A 20,850-nucleotide genomic window follows, 5' to 3' on the forward strand; every position below is an offset into this window, starting at 1 on the left:
AGACACAGGAGGGCACCATGAACAATCAGGCCACGGAAAGGGAAGGGAAAACGAGACAAGCAGCAATCAATAATAGAACAATTGAAAACAATCATACAATTAACACAGGGGGAGCAGGACACAAAACAGAAGTGCCGCCATCTGGCCCAACAGGGAAAACGCAGACAGGAACACAGGGCCATGACAGAACTGTTACTACTCGCGGAGTCTTGGGGCGTTCCTCAAGAACTAGCTAGTTCTAGTCATAGTATTGTCTTTTTGAAAGATTCATTACATCAGCTCTCCGTGGAGCGAGGCCTTTAACGTCATCGGCACATGGTCAAAACAGGACTATGTTTAGATCTGAACCTGCATTGCCTTACCTGATAACGGCATCACTCTGGAATGAGGTCGAGGTGGTTTCGGCGCACCTCGCGCGACCAGTCAAGTCAGTGGACTGCCGTTATGGCAGGATTTTTTTAGTTTCGCGCGGACTGGTATTAACGAGTCACTGTATCCGGAAAACTGAAGTTGTGGGATTCATTTGAAGTAGTCCGGTCATTTTGAAATAAATAAATAAAATAAATGTCCGTACATTTTATATAGGCCTATAGGTAAAATAAGAATGTGTTTAGGATTTATACCAGCGAGCATACATCTCGACCCGAAAAGATCAACTGAGACATATTTATATATTTTAAAATATGATAATAACCCAAGACCTAAATTTCGCAGTATCTTTACAGTAATAACAATTACATTACTGAAATTATTTCTGTAATAACAATTAGAGTAAGCATTCTGCGATATGTATTAAAGTAACTTACAAGCTAATTACTGCCAGCAAGTCACCGTAAATTTTACAGTATTCATGTATTTCATGTAACAGATGAAAAGAGATACATCGGTCTTATATTGTAACATGGTGGTGATTTTCAACATTTTCTATAGCATCCCCAGGGATTTAGGAGTCCCGCCTTTGATGAGCCTGTGGCTGGGACCCACTCTAAACTATTGGAGGCATAATTTTCTTTGGAGGCCCCTTTTGAGTTAAGTCCTACCCAGACACAGGGGTAGTGTTCCTGCTTAGGATTCTGCTGCTACTGGTGTGTGGTTGCTGGTGTCCTGTGGCTCCCGGTCTGTTGTTTCAATTTTGAGTTAACCTTTAATTCAAACTGTGACCAAAATCACAACTAGTATAGACTCAAAATAGGAGATTTGAGTTGTTTAGACAACTTTTTAAAGTGCTGAACAACGAGAAACCCCGGCACACCATGCTCAAATGTCCGGTAATGATTTGGAAAATGTTGTTATTTAAATTAAGTCATGCACGAATGTGATCATACATTAATGTGACTGGGCTTGCTTCTTCAGATATCAGAGCTGGAGAGAGGGACCGATTGGCACATGATCTGACCGTGATCAGACCGAGATTGGAGAACGCAGTTCACCAATTTACATCATTACAGTGACGGTACCCGGTGGTTTTTATTAGACTGGGGTCATTACAGGACACAGATTTGTCTTTAAACGTTTGGATCAAGTTTATCGACTCAGTATTACAGGAGATTCATTTCCACCCGTGTTCACATTCCATTATTTCGCTCTTCTCGTTTTAGATCGACAAATTGTTTATGAAAACCATACTTAGCCACACAGTTGTACAATTAGGCTATAAACGCTGATCTCACAAAATGGAATGTATGCAAATCCCAAAATGGTCTTTGAACGTATCTCTATAACAATAGTCTGAATCCGGTTTTCGGTAGCCCAGTCGAATGTATTTCCATTTAGTTTAACATTTCAAAAGAAAAATTAAACTGGAACTGTGAGACTGATTGGCATTCAAATATTTCCAGTGACTCACAAATGATTTTTAAATTATTCAAATAGTTAGGCTACTTTTTGAAAGTTTTAATAGGATGATTATCATCTTTACATGAGGTGTAAGCTATATATGCACCTTAATGTGTGACCTGTAGCCTGGGCTTCTCTCATATTTAAATGTAATGTTTTAAAAACCAAATGTTCTATAATGAAAATCCCGACCTGAGTCTATATTCATTTGTGAATTACTGGAGATCATCGGCAAAAATAGCGTGTTCGTGTCTAGGCAAGCAGTTGCGATTTGAACACGCCTGCTCGCTTCCGCTAGCGCCGCTTCTTGACGCTTATTGTGGCTTGCTACACACAACTGCCTGGGGTGTAGATGCATCTGTAGCCATCTGTGTCTTCCTGGACGTTCGCAATATCACTGCTAGAGCCTTCCTCGTATAACCATGAGATTATCCGGCGCATTTCGCAACGCTTGCCGTGGTTTTCCCACTGGATCGGTGAGCCGGCCGCGAACCGGTGTCAGAGTTTTTGCCACCAAGGGGACATCGGTGCGGGTCGGTAGCAGCCACATATTCACCCGGGATGGCAGTTCTAGCGGCGGCGGTAGGTCTGCGGGAGCGGCAGTCAAATTCGGAAAACACCATGAACAAGCCGCTGCTTCGTCGTATGACATATCTCTCAGGTAAGACTCTTCTCAAATGTAACTTATGTCGTTTAAAAGGTTTCCTCGTTATCGGAGTTACTTTTGTGTCATTCTACTGTATTTGTAGGCTACTTGTACTAGGTCAGCACAAAGAGCCGGCCACTTCCTGATCCACAAGTTGCAGCAGTCTCGTGCGCTAGCATGCTGCGTAACCCAATCAAATGAATGCTAACTGAAGTATTTCATTCATTCGCTTTTATGACTTACTGTGAGAAACACGTGCTCGCTATTTACTATCTACTAGTTTTGAGTTATCACAACGAGTGGAACCGTTACTCGGTTTATTGTTTGGTTGAAGCACGAGGCGCTCCGAATTACGAATGTTGACCTATATTTATATGAAAATGTGCGCTGTAGATGTTAACTGGCAGCGAGCCCGTCACCCTCGTGGAATTAATATTTTCGAATGGGTGGGGGTCAGATGATGTAATATTCTGATGTTCTTACTTCGCCCACATCACGTGCCCCCTCGTTGTAGTAGGTTTACGATCTTTATAAAACTCTAATGAACACGTGTTTGCTTGCAGCGAGCAACATCAACACGCAACATCGTTTAGCTAAAGAGTAGCTAGATTAAGTGTTTTGTTCACGTTGCCTTGCAACATTTGCACATTTATTTGAAATCCACTGTGTTTTCTATGTGCTACGTTACTTATAAATAATAATAATAAAACACAATTGCGTCGTTTTTTGTTTGGAATTGTCACTGGGATTGCGGGTGACTTAATTATACTTGTGACAAGGTTAATTTACGCCATTTTCCCTCAGCTGTTCGGAAGCCCTCTCCTTTTAACCCTTGAGTGTAGCAACGTGGCAGCCAACCCCCTTTGCAAGCGCCAGGCTTGGAGATTATAACACAGTAGCTTAGTGTGGTAGCCAGGTTTGTTGACCTGTCCCTATGGCCAAGATATAAAACAGTCCCACGTTATGTACAAATAAAAATTGTTCGCTGTTTTTAAACGGCACCTTTAAAACAAACATGTTTTTTTAAATTTAAAAAAAAAAAAAAAAGTGCTGGAAACGGCATATATCACGGTCTCCCTTTTAATCATTGTTAGATAGGCACAGACATGCTTTCAAAAAATAAGCACTCAAAACGATTAACTGTAGGTTTTAATTCCACTGGTCTGCAATTGCTTGCATTTGACTTCAGCGTTTATGGGCGCCATTGTATTGCACTTACAAGACCCGTTTCATAGACACAGGTTAAGATTAGTCCTGGACTAAACAGAGTTTTGCATGGAGACTCCCCCACTGAAAATAGAATTTAGGCCTATAAGACTAGACTTAACCCGTCTCTGCGAAACTGGCCCACAATGTTTCAGATGTCAGGCAGGCCTATCATTGTTAGTATTTTTTTTATCACATTCATTTTGTTCAGCATTTATGTTGCCTTTGTTCCTCCAAGGCTATCACGTTCTCAGGGTTCTCCCAGCCCATAAATTCTCAGATCCCTTCAAGGATTTAACTCTTCAGATCCCAGTTTCATTCAGCTAAACGGGCTCTGCAGTCCCCTAGACTCTGCTCCGTGTGTGTTTGACATCCAGCGCATTTAACGGCTGTTCTGCGAGACAAGGGGGTCACCATCTTATTATCTGTCATTTCCAAAACGCTTTTAATGTGAATGCAACACCAGACGCACAGTACACCTCACAATACATGTTTACCTGTATTCAGGAGGAACTGATTTCAGAATGACTGTACCTTCGACCCAGGGCTGATTATTGTTGTTGTTTATTTGCATAACATTTATTTTTTTTTGGTGTAAAAGTGATGTTTGGATAGGCAAGGCTCTCCTTTTTGGTGCAGGTACATCGCATCAAATTGTTGTTTTCAGAATTAATCTCTCGCTTTTCCACCGTGAAAGGCGTCTCTGGGTTTTCGAGCCAGTCCAGTGTAAACGTTAGCGCTCTTCTCTGGTAGGGAGCTCATGCAGAGGACCAAGGAGGAGATCACGTCTTTACAGAAGCGCTACCCGGCGCTCAAACCTGTACTCGCCATCATCCAGGTAAGACCGTGGGCTTCTCCGAGACCGCGCGCGTCCTGTGTTCTTTCGTATAACGAGTTCTGAAAACACTGCCGCCCGGGCCCTGCTTGACATGGGGGGGCTGTCGGGACAGCGATCGAACGAACGGCTAGCTCCCGTGTTTTGCATCCCGTTTTGAGTTGTCTTGGGTTTTGTGTCGTCCCCGTAGGCTGGGGAGGATGACGCCCTGGTGGAGGTTAACAAGAATTTGGCCGGGAAGGTGAGTTGTGTCGTTTGAGCCTCTGCTCTGTTTACCTGTCTTCCGGAACCTTCTGTTTCGAAGTGCTGGAAACTCACAAATGAACACAATGGTTTAAAAACCTTTCTGATTATTATTATTATTATTATTATTTTCTTTCCCCTTTCCAGATTGGGCTGGATGTCATACAAATCAGTTTGCCAATGGAATGCACTGAAGATGAGGTAAATTTTATTTTTTTAAATCAGCACACTGAGAAGTGTATTATTAGACAGAATTTTTTTTTCAGGCTCCCCATTGCTCCCTTTGTAGTTAAAAATTCTGTCTGTTCAGGATTTCATTTTAGCTCTCTTTTTGATTGGTAGAAACCGGCTAGTTCAGGCTATCCTTTCATGTGGAGAGAGCATCCACATATTTGCCTTTCTGAAAATTCCTCTGACAGGCTGATATATATATACGCTACTGACCTCACAGGCCCTGTGCTGTGTCTCTCTCTTAAGCCCCAAGGGCAGAGGTGATTGGTTCACTGGGTTCACAAGCTCACAGCTGCCTGGAGCTGTGACCTTTCACATATTTCCCATCCGAGTCACCAGATGGCGCTATTTTCATCACAAGTGCCTGCCTGTTAAGTCAAATCAGTACTGTGGGCGGTGAAGATAACTGCTCTTCAAGGTCGCCTTGGATCATAGTGCACTGCCACCCCAAAACATTTTAAGCCCCCCACCCCACCCCCATGCCATTTACTTCTCTCACCTCTCCGCCCCCCCGTCCCCCCCGCCCCCCCCACATGTTCTTAAATTTCTAATGCAATATGATGCACCTTCTCTAGCGACAGTGTGAAAACCTTAAAAATAAATTTCACCCCCACAAAGAAATAGAGTAGAGGAAAGTGCTAGTGTCATAGTAAATTGAAACCCAGTGTCAGGCCCATACAGCCTTACTGCAATCTGAAAACCATGAAGGGTTTTTAAATAAAACAAGACCAGGTCAAAACCTAATATATGGCTGGACCTGTCCGGCTGACCAATGGTGTAACTTCATCACTCGGTCACTCAGTCAGTCACAGACATTCGCGTTTGTAGGGCTGGCCCCGCTGTTGCGGTCCAGCCAAAAACGATGGCTTGCTTAAGTACAAAGCACATTCACACTGTAGTTAAATTTGAGCCTGGCCTTTTGCCACTTAGTCAGTAGTGCCAAGAGGGTTATAGGGTTAAAGTTAATTCTAAAATTGGATGTTTAACTGGAAAAATTAATTTGCCAATCGGGTAATACAACCAGGTAAACCAATGAAAGGTCACTTACCTGAAAGACAAGCCCGAGCCACAGGGAACTGTGACGTCTGATTTGTTCCATTATGCTGAAAGGGAAAAAAAAGATAAACCAACTTTTGTACGCTTTGGACAAAAGCGTCTGCTAAATAAGTGTAATGTAAACGTAATGTAAAAGTCAAGCCCAACTGTGAGGTGCAGGTTTGTTGCGGCGCGCGGGGTTAGCGCGTCTTTTAAACGTGTCGTTTTGCCGGTATCTGTTAGATAATCGAGGAGGTGCTGAAGCTGAACGAGGACTGCAAAGTGCACGGCGTGGCGCTGCATCTCCCGCAGCCCTCTCTCACGCGCCGGGTGCTCGACTCGCTGAAACCAGAGAAGGACGTTGACGGGTGAGCGAGCGGCCAGCCGGCACTCGAACGCGCTGTCCAGTCGCGTGCCTTAAAATTTTTTTTTTTTTATTAACGCGTCGAATATTTCCCGTGCTTCTTTTATGATGTTCGTTATTTTATTTTTGGTTAAAGTGCAGTGATTTAGACACATTAGACATACTGCTTTCAGACATCGCGGTGTTTTTAAATTCATAACAAACAGCCGTGAAATATCCATATCACTTTTACAAAAAGGCAACACATTTACAAATTTATATTGTGATACATTACACTTATCGGATGAATCGGCTTTCAGACCATTTGAGTTTGGTATGACCTCTGACCTTTGAATAATTGGTGGTTTTTTTGTGATTTACATTGTTGTCCCAAATAATTAACGGTGTGTGTTGTGCGTGTGTGTGCGTATGCGTGTGTGTGTGCCAGCGTGACAGACCTGAACATCGGGAGGCTGGTCCGCGGAGACGTGGTGGAGAGCTTTGTTCCGCCGGTCGCCAGCGCGGTGGTGGAACTCCTTGGGAGACACGGTGAGGACGGCCAGACCTCGCGCGCGAAGTCACTGCCACCCGCAGATCCAACCTGCTGTACCTGCAGCACCATGAAATAAGTTTTCTCTCAAATGCTCCCATGATAAATACATTTGCATGTGGTTGTTGCTGTCCACAAGTCCTGATAAAGGTTGTAGCTTTGTACATGCAAGTAACATATCATAGGGGTCACAAAAAGAGGTTTTCACGACAACAGATGCATATACGTCTGATGGTAATGTGAGAGACTCTGATTATAATGTGACAGACTCTGATGGTAATGTAACAGACTGGTAGTTATGCAGTAGACTCTGGTGGTAAATTAATAGATTCTGGTGGTAATGTGACAGACTGATAGTACTGTAATGGACTGTTAATGTAACACTCTGATCGTAATGTAACAGACTGATGGTAACGTAACAGACTCTGATGATAACGTAACAGACTGATGGCACTGTAACAGACTGATGGCACTGTAACGGACTGACGGCACTGTAACGGACTGATGGTTTTGTGACAGACTCCTCCGTGGAGGGGAAGATGGCAGTGATCGTGGGGGAGAACAGGCCCCTGGAGGTGGCCCTGCAGGGCCTGATGCAGGCCAGGGGCATGGCAGTGGTCAGCAGCTCCTGGAGCACCGACAGTCTGCAGAAACAGGTACCGCCATCGTACGCGCGAGCGCGCTGCAGCCTCTGTCACACGGTACAGGGTCTGGGCCGGCTACCGCGGGTGAAAACCCCCAGATACCGCCAACTGAGTGCCATCAGCGTGAGCTTACGAACTGGGGGAGAAACCCCCAGATACCGCCAACTGAGTCCCATCAGCGTGAGCTTACGAACTGGGGGAGAATCCCCAGATAACGCCAACTGAGTCCCATCAGCGTGAGCTTACGAACTGGGGGAGAAACCCCCAGATACCGCCAACTGAGTCCCATCAGCGTGAGCTTACGAACTGGGGGAGAAACCCCCAGATACCGCCAACTGAGTCCCATCAGCGTGAGCTTACAAACTGGGGGAGAAACCCCCAGATACCGCCAACTGAGTCCCATCAGCGTGAGCTTACAAACTGGGCGCGATCGGCCTCCTGAACAGGTCATTTTTACACGCTTATTCTAACGCTGAGCATCGTACGTCTGACCACAACATTTATTTAGCAGACGCTCTTATCCAAAGCAACGTACATGGACCCTGATATGAGTACTCATCCGGGAGCCAGAGTTTATTTTAATTCTGAAAATAATCTGAAGTCATTTTTTCCTATTTGTGCTGTGCTACTGGGTCACTGCTCGCATGTGATGTAATACCAGTTACTGCCACAGGGTCACTTGGGATTTTATCATCATTAATTGTTTAGATTGATTTAAAAGGCAAGTTTACGTCTTGTGCATGTAGTATTTAAGTAACCCAGATTTTGTTTTTAATTGTACTTGGAACAGTGGAATCTTGCTCTGGACATTTGATTTGATCTGCAAGTGTTTGACTTACACCTCATCTGTTCAGAGCTCACATCTAGTACAATAATGGCGGCTCTCTGGATTTGCATCACTTTGGAGTAAAAGTTTTGCTACAGTTGAATTGTGTATTTTTTCAGACATGTATATATATGGCAAGTGTCCTATCTAACCATTTATTTATCAATAGAAAAAAACAGACATCTCATTCTGACCATTAACTGTATGGATATTCCTTAGAACAGAACATCTTTGACAGATATGTCAAAAAATTGACTTCCCATAGACCACCCTCTGTACCACCGCTGAACTGCATTGTCATGGTTCAGAAATAAATCCTTTTAGTGATTTGTAGAAAAACATCAATGAGGCTCATGTATGTGATTCCCAAATCAAACTGCTCAAGTTTTCTTTCAGTTTTTTTATTTGGTGCCTTAAGCAGAAACATCAGCTCAGCAGAACTTGAATGAATAAGTATATAGATTTGAGAAAACAAATAGGCATAAATCGGTCAAAGCTGAAGCACACTCACACTGCATCAAAGGGATGACATCACGGTAGAACCATGACATCACAATAGAACCCTGGACTGACAATGGAACATCTGCCATTTTACAAAGACAGTCAATCCCAGTATATCGTTCCACTCTTTTATTGTATTCATAGGTTTCTGGTGTGGTTTCTCAATCAAAGTCAGATGAGCTAAATTTTCTACTTGGGCTAAATTTGTCATATTCTCTACTTTCTACTGCGGTCCTCCCCAGCAGCTACAAAGCCAACATTTGATTGGACAAATGGGGCCCGTAACAACATGGTCAATAATCTAGCTTCTAGGATTTTTTTAACTTGTAGACCCCATATTCTGTGGCTGGTAGGACTGGAAATGTTATGTATTCTGTGCCATCCAATTTGGTCCGAATAGTGAACCTGCCGTATATGTTGTGCTCATGGGCATACATTACATGACCCAATTGCCACATGATCATATCCTGTCTTATAGACTTCAGTTCCTTAGAATTGTTATCATTGAGGATATAGTCTGCATCGCATTTTGACTGCAGGGGTACAGTAAATTGAAGGCCATTATCATATGTAGACCATGCAGCAAAGGATATAACTTCATCAATAATGGGTTTCGCGTATAGCTTCTTCAGTTCATGCAAAAAGCTCTTAACATATGTTTTGCCTATTGAGGTACCAGAAATACAGGCGTACAGTACCAGTTCAATTCGTTTTTTATCCAGGGCTGAACCATCAATATCTGAGAAGAGGTTTTTTATGGACTGTGCCATCTCATCAGCGCTCATTCCACAGATTCTTTTTGACTGAGAGTTTAATTCAAAATTACTGTGGCAGTTGACCTGTAAAGAAACTTCTGCAGCTGATCTGATGACTTCGATTGGTGTTTTTCCCACTGTGTTGGGATGTGCAGGAAATACATCATATTTTTTCATTCCAATATACTTTGCATATAAGTGTGTGCTGTGTCTCGTCTTAGGTGTACTTTTCACATTATCAGAAAACTCATCGATAAATAAGTGTACAACAACATTGGGTTTCTCTCCATAGATGGATGCACCATTGAGATTTTTTTTAAGTATCTTAATTAGAGAATTTGACAGCTGCTCTTCTTGCTCAGCATAATTAGGTGGACAATTGAGCTCGATTTTAATCCGTGGATGTTCATGCCTCTTTGTCCCCAAAATACTGCTTACTGCCTTAGCAACATTACTTTCACTGTATTTGTCACCACAGTCAGCTTTTATGACAACTGTAACGTTTTCAGCTTCCTCAATTTTCGTTTTTTGCAACCCTTTGAAAACGGAATCAAAACGTACGTCTGGCTTTTGAATCCACAAGTTTTCTTTAGGTGAGTACAGTACCAACTCGTTCCCTTCAAGTTTAAAGAAAATGCTGTTCATGGTTTTACCCCATTTAGTATTTGAAACAGGAGTCTTGTTTATTTCACTTAATATATTTATCATTTCTTGATTGACAAATAAATAGATTTCTACTCTTGGGATTCCAACACCAATATTCTTGTTTGGCTCTTGAAACTTTGCCTCAAACGTTGCAACAAACTCGTAACCCCAGATAGTCTTTAAGCATATTTCAGGGAACACGACCGTGACAAAGAGCTCTTGATTCCCAGAGAAAATTTCACTGACTATTGTAGCTAGGTCCTCTGCACTTTTACCTGCTCCCCAGGTCAGTTTCTCACCTTTTGTATCCTCACTAAACTTTGCACTAATATACAGAATTTTATGCCCCGCCTCGTTAACCTTCGGAGGTATGCTTCCTGAAAAGCCTACCCCGTCGTGCGTCAGTTGAATAGGTGCATCAGTGAGATCTTTCAAGATCCGCTTATATTGCTGGTCAAAATTGTTGTTGTCCAGGATGAGAAATATACTTGTGGGGTCTTGAGCGCAGGTCTGACGGACGACTTGCAGCAGGATGCTGATCACAAGCGCTGATGTCATGGATGAGGTCATCGTGGCCGGTGCTGCTTGCGTTCTCTCCACGCGTTCTCTCTCTCTCTCTCTCTCTCTCTCTCTCTCGGTCTGTAAACATTCAAAATATAGCAGTACTATGGCCCAGGGCACTGCATACACTGCACATACACTGAATATAAAATGTACATCCTACTTAAGCTGGGTATACACTGGAATATTAGCCATGATTTTGCAGTTGCAGACAAAATTTACTTCAATACGTACTTGAAATGTTTAGCCTTTTTTGAGGGTACTTCTAAAGAGCATCACAGAATGCACAGTGGTTATTAGTAAAATATTTTCCTCACCCTTTAAAAGCTAATAAAAATTTTAAAACATGAAAAGTCAAGTAATGCTCACCTGTGGAACCTCCAGTCAGACATTAGGGAGCGTCATCTCGCAGTTCATTTTATACTTTCCTCTGGTCTGTTATTTCAGTAAGGGCTCCCTCATTTGCATTCTATTCTCTATCGATCCATCCATTATCTATACCCACTTACTCCCAGTCAGGGTCGCGGGAAGTTCCCCAGCCTATCCCAGAATGCATTGGGCGAGAGGCAGGAATACACCCTGGACAGTTCTGCATTGTATTGTGATTATTGTAATCTCAGAAGCAAATTCAGCGGTGTGCTAAAAAAAAGATGTATGAAAGACTGATAGGTAATAAAAGTGATGTCAGCTTTGCAAACCGAATGGGGAAAGAGGGGAGGGCATCAATTAACAAGGCTGCAGGGTGAAAAGTTGGTCAAAATTATATTATTATTATCTTATTCCCGGAACAATAATATATATCATACTTTAACAGACCATTGCCCCCCCCTCCAGGGCCCGGGACTATGTGCCCGGTTGCCCCGCCCCCCCCCCCTCGATAGAGTCCCTGTCCATTAATAATGGCAAAACACAGTCCTTTAATTGAAATAAACATGACTTCAGAATCAGAGTATAATCACAATGTTAAAAATAGCTGTGGGCAGTGCCATATGTATAAAACATCACTCTGAACTGACTCTCGGATGTTTTTAGAATTTTACACAGATACTTCATCAACGATCATGACTGCTGAACTACAGTTAGTAGTTAGAAATATCTCAAAGATTTCTGACAGAACACTGCAGCCATTGGTCTGTCTGTGCCGTCTTATTCCCGGGGAAGACTACAAAGTCTGTTCTCTAGGCAAAGCAGCCAAAATTCAACCGGTATGATATGTAAAATTTCTTTTCTTGCTAAAATGAGCTTATCACCTTTTAACGCTTTAATCCTGGTTTGTGGTTTTGCAGAACAATTGTGACGTGTTCCGAATTGCGATAATGACTCATATTTGTCGCATCTTAGGCTACTTTATTGCGTTTCATGTGCCCTTCATATTTTGAATAGCTGAAACAAAGTATTTTAACAAAGTCCCGTCTTTGAAACAGCTATTCATGACAGGTGAAGTTGAGGATATTAAATGCAAGTATTGCACACTGCCAAGCTGTGAGTTTGTGTTTCAGAGTTTGTGTACCATGAGATATTATGATATGTGTCTAAGAGTATGCACACAAGTTTGCGTTTAAAAAGCTTTGGAAATTTATTTTCTCTTTCCCTTTATCTGATACATATTTTTTTCTGTTCAGTACATATTTGGGTGACTGACGGATTAAGTTTTCAGGGGGAAAAATTGTATTATTATTGTATGTATTACTGAGTGTGCACAGCAGAGCACGTGAAAAGAGTACACAGGAGTTTGTGTTTGGAAATGAATTTTCGGTTCTTTGGTTGAGCGCAGAACATACTTGGGTCAATGATGGATAAAGTTTTCTGAGGGTGAAAGTTTTAAAAAGTTAAAATATGTTGGAATTGAATCAACTGGTGTGGGTAGCATGTTTGGATGCTTGTGGTGAGCAGTTAAATTACAATACTTGTAGTGAACTTAAATTAATTAATATTTCAGGCAGTTGAAAGTCAACTGTTTTCATTACAATTCTATGATGCTAAAATGCTAACTGAGTCCTGAGTATGTTTTTAAAGAAAGATGATTATGGTAATAAGGTGGTCTAAATGAGCTGAGAGGTAACTATGCTAACATTGCCAGTTGTTTACATCAGTGCTTCTCGAACTTGGTCCTAGGGCCCCCTACTCTATGCTGGCTTTCGTTCCAACCACAATTTCAGTCCCAGAATTTGAACAAGCTGCTAATTTTTCTGAATTAGATTCTTAAATGGATCAAATTAAAGACTATGCTTGATAATTGCTGAACATGTGTTTAAGTTCTTTCATAATTTTTCCTCTTAAACTGATCAACACAATGCAGGCTTGGCTCATTATCATTTGCGTTGTCTTTCAGTTGTGGCCAGGTGTCCACACTTTCACCAATTAGGAGCCTAATGATTCACCTCAGTCTTAAATTTGATCAGTTAAAAATGACCCGTTTATTTGTTAGCAAAATGGCGCAAAAGCACCCACAGGATTTATTTTTCCATGGGACTTTCAGTCTTCATGGCTTGCATAGCTATTTTGACATGATGTGGTTTAAGAGGGTAAATAATCCCCCAAATAAGCAAGGTGAGAAGAATGAACCGCCTGTTAAAATTCTGGGTGTTGCGATTATGGGTGGAATAAAAACCAGCGTTCACGGGGGGGTGGGGGGTTGCTAGGGCCTGGGCTGAGTTTGGGAACCACTGGTTTACATGAGCTGAATGATAACGATGGTAAATGCTTCGGGTTTTAGTATTGCTTGGCCAACCACGTCTCAACAGTCCTTTATCTGCCTTTGCTGATGGCTGATAAACTCCTCGGTGGGGCTGTCTGTTAAGTCATAAATCCACAAAACCGAAGGTCCAAGGTTCCATCTGACAATTACTTGCTTAATCGGGGGAATGACACTATTTAACTTTGCAAATTTCTAGTCATAAAAACATGTGAAATGTCTTTGTGTGTGCCATGACTTGACTTCACTTGTAGGGGGACCTGATGCTTGGACCCCTTAATTTCCGTATGCCGTTGTATTTAACCCTTTAAGGTGTGAGATCAAAAATATGTGATTAGAATGTTTTTACTGTAACTGAACATTCTAACGCTGGTGCAACAACCACTGCTGGTGACTGAAAGCGATGGAGTTCTAGAACACTGACTTAGGTATTTTGAAAAAAAACATTCCTACTCTTCAAAGGGTTAATTAGTCTTGGAAGAAGTAGTCAGTCAGGGATTTAAGACTTTTGATGTCAGGTTAAATCTTGGTTTTTTCCGCCTAAACTCATCGGTAAACTGAAAGTGGTAATTCTGGATGGTAATTGAAGTGGTGATTTAGCATGGGTTGCTTGGGTGACATCACCTTTTCTCCCCCCCCCCCCAGGTCCTGCAGGCTGATGTCATTGTGCTGGCCAGCGCAGGACGAGCGAGCGTACCCCCCGCGTGGGTGCGGCCCGGGGCGGCTGTCATCAACTGCGGCCCTGCTCTAGTGTCAGGTACCGCACCTCTGCCACGCCCAAACACCTTACTGCTCTGGTGTCAGGTACCACACACCTCCTGCCACGCCCAAACACCTTACTGCTCTAGTGTCAGGTACCACACACCTCCTGCCACGCCCAAACACCTTACTGCTCTGGTGTCAGATACCACACACCTCTGCCACACCCAAATACCTCACTGCTCTAGTGTCAGGTACCGCACACCTCTGGCCATGCCCAAACACCTCACTGCACTAGTGTCAGATACCACACACCTCTGCCACGCCCAAACACCTCACTGCACTAGTGTCAGATACCACACACCTCTGCCACACCCAAACACCTCACTGCACTAGTGTCAGGTACCGCACACCTCTGGCCATGCCCAAACACCTCAAATCTATCCCATCTATCCTCCTGAGACCCAGCAATTAATTTTTGTCCCCTGTAGGGGACATCATTCTCTGGTCTTAATTTCAAGAACCATATATTCTACTATTCTGAAACCTCCACAACAAGGTACATTCAATAAAAAATAAAATAAATACTATTTTTGAAAATATTTTCATTGCAAAATATTTTTGTTTATTTAAAATATTTAAACCATTTTTCTGCCAGGTCTCAGGAAGATATCACACTCACCTTCAAGTCCACAGTTAATAAACCAACAAAAAATTTTTTGGCGAAAGACAGAAAAGAAAGACCTGACTCTTACTCTGCGTTTTTCTCTCCTTCTCTTTCCTTTCCCAGAGGAGCTCGGGGCAGCGGGTACGGCGGTGGAGATGTCCGTGGCGCCGGGCGTGGGATCTTTGGCCGCGGCGTTGAGGATCCAGGTACAGCCCGCCCGTCCTCCTCCTCCCCCGGCTCGCGGTCCCAGGCCTGTACGCAATCAGCATTCACCCGTAACCCCCACACTGGCGCGAGGTCACAGACGTCATTTTAGAACTTCCTTAACTGAACGTTCTAATGATGTCACAATTGCTGCTGGGGTTCTAGAACACTGACTTTGAAAAAAAGCACCACGCCCACAACCCAAAATCGGCTTAACTGAGACAGCACAGCTGCACCGAATTCGCTCGTTGGGCCCGCGGCCGACAACGAAGCAACGTTAGCATCACAAACGCCCATCCAACCGCACATCTGTCACGCGTAACTTTCAGCAGATTAAGCGAGGACCTGCCAGATAAAGTTCATTTACTGCTCCAAGCTGACACGGTGAAAATGAAAACCAGCCTACACAGCAGATGGTGAATATCACTGGACAAGACCCTCGGGCTAGTTTTGCCCATTTTCTAAAAATGGTTTTGGATAAAAAAGACATTTTTAGGACCATAAATGGAACCAGTTTCAGGACTTCGGATAAGGGAGGACAGAGTCTAACACCAGCTGGCTGCCCAGGCAAATCCCACTGTCCCGCGTTGAGCAGATAAAAAATGCTCTTAACACAGCTGAAGAGCTGCTTTCATTAAATGACTGTGTTATTTGGGAAAACTATCGTATCCACAGCACATATAGTGAAAATAGATACTTGATGAAAGATACAATTCATAAACATTTTAAACATTTGTAAGGAATGTAATCTTTGCGGTCACAGTTTATATATATTTTTTTGCAAAGAAACACCTTTGGAATGACATGTAAATCTGAGCTTGAAATGGCAACCAAGCAGCCTGCCAACAGCATCACACCCAGAGGGAGGTCAGATGTGTGTCTGACGGTTAAACATCTGCATAGCAGAGCACTGCAGGGAGTAAGCACGGTGAAAGGCTATGGCTGAGAGCCAATCAGCACTTGTCCTTCACTCTGTCAAACAATTACAAGCGCTGGCGATTGTTTTTACTTCGCAAAAGCAGTTTGGTTTGAGTTCAGCAGCGATCCCTAAAACTCATTTGCCGAACTGAGTCTGTGAAGAATAATTACATTACATTACATTCATTTGGCAGACGCTTTTATCCAAAGCGACGTACAAAAAAGTGCATTTTCATGATCGTAGACAACTGCTGAACACGGGTTCAGTAAGGTACAATTACTTATTTTGTACAGCTATTTCTAGCCGAGAACAATGAACAGTATTCTGGTCTAACATCTGCAAAGCCAACTAGGCAGAAGAATAAGCTACAGTATTAGGACAAATACAAATTACCAAGAAGTGCAGGGATGGGGCAACAGGTAACAAGTGACAGGAAAATGGTTTTTTTTTTTTTTTTTTTTAAATACAGTGAAAGGCCTGCAGTTTTTTTGTAAGTGAAAGTTGGGGACAGATGATGGTGGGACACAGGCCCTTTGTCAGTATTTTGGGTTGGTTTGTGAGGTGGTGTCTCTCCCCCCCCCCCCCTTGCAGAATGTGGTGAAGAGCAGCCGCAGGTGGATGCAGGAGCAGCAGTACCGGCCGTGGACCCTGCGCAGCCTCAAACTGCAGCCTCTCTCACCTGTGCCCAGGTAACTCTTACCTGGCCACGCCCCCGGCTCCCGACGCAAACGTTCTCACCTGCCTCCTTTAACTCGTCCTGAATGGGCAGCGATGGAATGGGAGAGGCGTGGTCGGTGCCAAAGTGGGCGGGGCTATCCTGTCATGTCAGTCACTGGCTTTGTGTTCCAGAAGGTTCCAATCAGTTCCAGTATCTCCACCCATTTTGTGGTTGTGATGTCACTCCTGTCTAATGAATGGACAATGGAATGGCCTTTTGGCCCTCTAGTGGAGAAACATTGTCACTGCGGTTCATTACTGAGCGAGGTGCTCTGTGAGCAGGAGAGATGCATTACATTACATTACATTACAGGCATTTAGCAGACGCTCTTATCCAGAGACTTACACAACTTTTTTTTTTTGCCCGTCTGAAACCGTTTCTCTGTCTCTTGGCGAACCCTCAGCGACATCGAGATTTCGCGGGGCCAGACGCCGAAGGCCATCGACCTGCTCGCCAGGGAGATCGGCCTGCTGTCGGACGAGCTGGAAGCCTACGGCCGCGCCAAGGCCAAGGTGCGCCTGTCCCTCCTGCACCGCCTGAGAGCACAGCCTGATGGGAAATATGTGCTGGTGGCCGGGTGAGTGAAGACGCACTTCCCATCATCCTTTTGCAATCTCCGTGAAAGCCACTGAATGGGTGTGGGTCAGAAAGGAACTCAGTTACCCATAACTCCATTTTTAACTCTAATAATAACTCTATTATTATTGTTATTGTTTTTTGGGGGGACCATGTTTTGCAACAGTGGCCCCCAAACTGTGGAATAGCCTCCCTCTGTACTTCAGATCCATGGGCTCTGTGGACCCTTCTAAGCCTCACCTGCACAGACCGGCTTTCAGTTAAAGTTCCTGCTTTGGTCTTTGTTTTGTGGCTCTGTTTTTAAGTCTGTTTTATTAATTTTATTTTCTTTTTAATCTATTTTACTGTTGTTGTCCCTTTGCAATGCTTCAGTACAATAGCAGAGTGAAGATCTCATCTGGTGTTTTTTTTTTTTTTTTTTGAACATCCATTGGTGGATGAGATGGCGTGCGCTAACACTGCTGCCTCTTCCCCCCCCCCCCCTCGCAGCTACCGTGGGTACATGATCCTGACCATTATGCAGACCCCCACCCCCTCCCAAACCCCCCCCCCCTCGGGCACAGAGCCATAATGTGGGAGCGATGTAGTGAGAGAGCTTCTTTTCAACTCGCCGCCCCAGTTCGATAGACCCGCCCCCCTTGCTAACTACCGTTCCTTTGAAACAAGTAGGGGTGGTGGTGGTGGGGGGGGGGGGGGGGCTTATCTTTTTGGCAGGTCCTTTCAGGGGGGTGCTGTGCGCCCCTTTTATCTCTGCGTGAATAGCAGTGAGTCTGATAGGACGGGGGGACCCGGCAAGGTTGGGGCTTGTGCTCCTAGAATTTTGGGGAAGGAGGGGGCCCCTACTTTGGCGGACTGGAGGGAACAACCGAGCCCCCCCCCCCCCCCCCCCTGGTGCTCTCTTTGTTACCCAGGACCCCGCCGAAATTAATGTCAGCGGCAGACATGCCTTTGTACAGCTCTGCCAAGAAAGCGTGTTCCCCCCTGTGCCCCCCCCCTTCCCCAAACCCATCCCCTACCGAGCCCCCGAGAAGGAAGCCTGGAGTCCCAGCTGCACAGATGGGCCTCTGTTGTTCTTGACTGCCCCCCCCCCCCCCGAACGCGCACCCCCCCCCCCATGTGGGTGCTGCAAAGAGCCAATCAGCACTCAGGAGGACAGCCGTGCGCAGGTCCCTTTTGCTTGTGACCGCACTGGGGCGCCAACAAGTGCCCGGGAGAAATAGCCCGAGGGTAACGTTCAATTCTGACCTCCTCAGCATTCATTTCTTTAAAATTTCCCTCCCTTCTCTGTGCCCCCCCCCCCCCCCCCAGGATAACCCCCACCCCTCTGGGAGAGGGGAAGAGCACGGTCACCATCGGGCTGGTCCAGGCCCTGACGGCCCACCTCAAGCTCAGCTCCTTCGCCTGTCTGCGACAGCCCTCCCAGGGGCCCACTTTTGGGGTCAAAGGTGAGCCCCGCCACAGCCTGGCACCCCAATACGGCCTGTTCTGCTGCGTTATTATTTACTTATCCTTTCTTTATTTACTTATATGTAACTTCTCATCCAGGTCTGTGGCACAAAATGCTTTTACGGAAATAAAACTGTCCTGTTATTGTGAGTGCAGTTCAGTGATACTCAGATCTGGCCAGTAGTGCTGCTGGTTATCATTTTCCCCTCTACAGGACTGATTTAAACCTGGAACGCCAGCGGAGTTAAATCTCTGGCCTTATGCAATCAATGACATTCAGTGGATTTATTCAGTCAGTGAACTCTCAGATAGAGAGGAAATCCAGCAGTACTATTTTTTTTTAAAGTATCCCTGTCCTAGCGTCACCAATATGAGCCAGTTCTTCTGTACAATACAAAACACGCCTCAGTGCTATTATGATTATTAGGGCTGTGAGTATTTCCTGAACGTTTGACTGGGGAAACATTTAACCTGCATTTCAGTCCTTAGCCTCATGGTGTCACTGTAGGCACTCTAAATCCAGCGATCGTTGGTAAGAGGCGGTGGAACGTGACCAATTAAGCAAATAAAGACCCGATTAGCAGCATTTAGTGAGCGAGTCAGTCGGTCAAGAGCAGTACGTGGCCCCTAACCACCATTTCCCACAATCCCCTCTTCACAGGGGGTGCGGCCGGAGGGGGTTACGCCCAGGTCATCCCCATGGAGGAGGTAAGCAGCCTTGTGTCACCCCTGTCACATGACCTGGTCCACCACCACCACCCCCCCCCACCCACCCACAGTAGCTTCAGAACCCTGTCACATGACCCTGCTCCACTGCAGCTGCACAAATCGCTTTTCATGGGGAGCTTTATTTCCTGCGACATCCCCTCTCTGTTTCAGTGCCTGTGATTCACCTCAGATGCCGTTCGCAGACTCTGAAAGAACAAATCGCTCGGGTTCGGTCTTCCGGCATTTAGTAAACGCTCCCCTTTGGCCCATTTTGCGACTTTTATTAGGTGCGTGTCGTGCTCTGGGTCCATCTTGTGAAGGCCAAGAGCTGAACAGAATCGCCTTGTGTCTCTTAAGATGGCCTCCAATTTAGAGCAGAGTAATGATATAAATGTGACCCTCTGCGAAGCTCCAGAGGCGTGGACGTCCACGTGAGCACAGACACACACGTCCAGCTTTTCACGATGTTCGCCCACGGTAGCGATGCGGGCAGGTTTCTGAGATGAGCTGACCGTCCGCACTTTAGTCTGATATTCATCGTTTCATTTCAAATCCAATGTGCTGGAGTACGTTTACATATACATTCACATATCCGTACGCACACATCAGTTTTAGCTCGAAGGCAGAATCTAAAGTTCCCGGTGACGGTTGTTGTATTTGTACGTTTATTCGGAGAACTTCCACGTTGGTTTTTTTGGCCAACGGACCGTCGTCTGTCCGCAGTTCAACCTCCACCTGACGGGGGACATTCACGCCATCACAGCCGCCAATAACCTGGTGGCGGCGGCCGTGGACGCCCGGATGCTGCACGAGGCCACGCAGTCAGACAAGGTGAGCGGGAGACCCCGGGGGGGGGCGGGGGGGGGGGGGCTCAGCCGAATTAGAGCCGAATCAAACACTGGCCAAGAGGGCAGCGCATCCCCTGAGCACAGCCTTATGGGTATTTAACACGCTGGAACACAGCCTTCTGGGTATTTAACACACAGGAACACAGCCTTCTGGGTATTTAACACACAGGAACACAGCCTTCTGGGTATTTAACACGCTGGAACACAGCCTTCTGGGTATTTAACACACAGGAACACAGCCTTCTGGGTATTTAACACACTGGAACACAGCCTAGACGCACGTAGAAACAGAGCTAGCAAGTACATAGCTTTTAAAGCAGGGCTGTCCAATCTTATCCGAAAAGGGTGTGGGTGCATGTTTTTGCTTTAGGCCAACGGCATGACACTCGATTGAACTTATCGAGGTCTTGATTGAAGAGTACGATTAGCTCGTACTGCTGGGCTGAAGCAAAAAAACCTGCACCCACGCCGGCCATTTCTCAGATAAGATTCGACAGCCCTGCTTTAAAATAA

The 20,850-nt window shown here is 44.9% G+C and overlaps 1 protein-coding gene across 2 annotated transcripts in view; it reads left to right on the top strand.

Moving 5' to 3' along the window:
• The window catches only part of mthfd1l (methylenetetrahydrofolate dehydrogenase (NADP+ dependent) 1 like), a 95,049-nt gene that overhangs the window by 28,444 nt on the left and 45,755 nt on the right, over nt 1-20,850 (top strand). The window contains exons 1-14 of one of the 2 annotated variants that reach the window (XM_035420181.1): nt 2,154-2,497; nt 4,442-4,526; nt 4,714-4,764; nt 4,914-4,967; nt 6,276-6,400; nt 6,824-6,924; nt 7,445-7,581; nt 14,198-14,309; nt 15,042-15,124; nt 16,633-16,730; nt 17,163-17,336; nt 18,644-18,780; nt 19,443-19,489; nt 20,213-20,320. In XM_035420181.1, coding sequence (XP_035276072.1) covers nt 2,259-2,497; nt 4,442-4,526; nt 4,714-4,764; nt 4,914-4,967; nt 6,276-6,400; nt 6,824-6,924; nt 7,445-7,581; nt 14,198-14,309; nt 15,042-15,124; nt 16,633-16,730; nt 17,163-17,336; nt 18,644-18,780; nt 19,443-19,489; nt 20,213-20,320 — 1,551 coding nt within the window. In that variant the 5' untranslated portion in view covers nt 2,154-2,258. Of the gene's footprint in view, nt 1-2,153; nt 2,498-4,441; nt 4,527-4,713; nt 4,765-4,913; nt 4,968-6,275; nt 6,401-6,823; nt 6,925-7,444; nt 7,582-14,197; nt 14,310-15,041; nt 15,125-16,632; nt 16,731-17,162; nt 17,337-18,643; nt 18,781-19,442; nt 19,490-20,212; nt 20,321-20,850 lie in introns of those variants that run through there. The other variant, XM_035420182.1, reaches the window with a different exon arrangement.

Source organism: Anguilla anguilla, chromosome 6 (genome assembly GCF_013347855.1).
Source record: "Anguilla anguilla isolate fAngAng1 chromosome 6, fAngAng1.pri, whole genome shotgun sequence".
Classification (NCBI taxonomy): domain Eukaryota; kingdom Metazoa; phylum Chordata; class Actinopteri; order Anguilliformes; family Anguillidae; genus Anguilla; species Anguilla anguilla.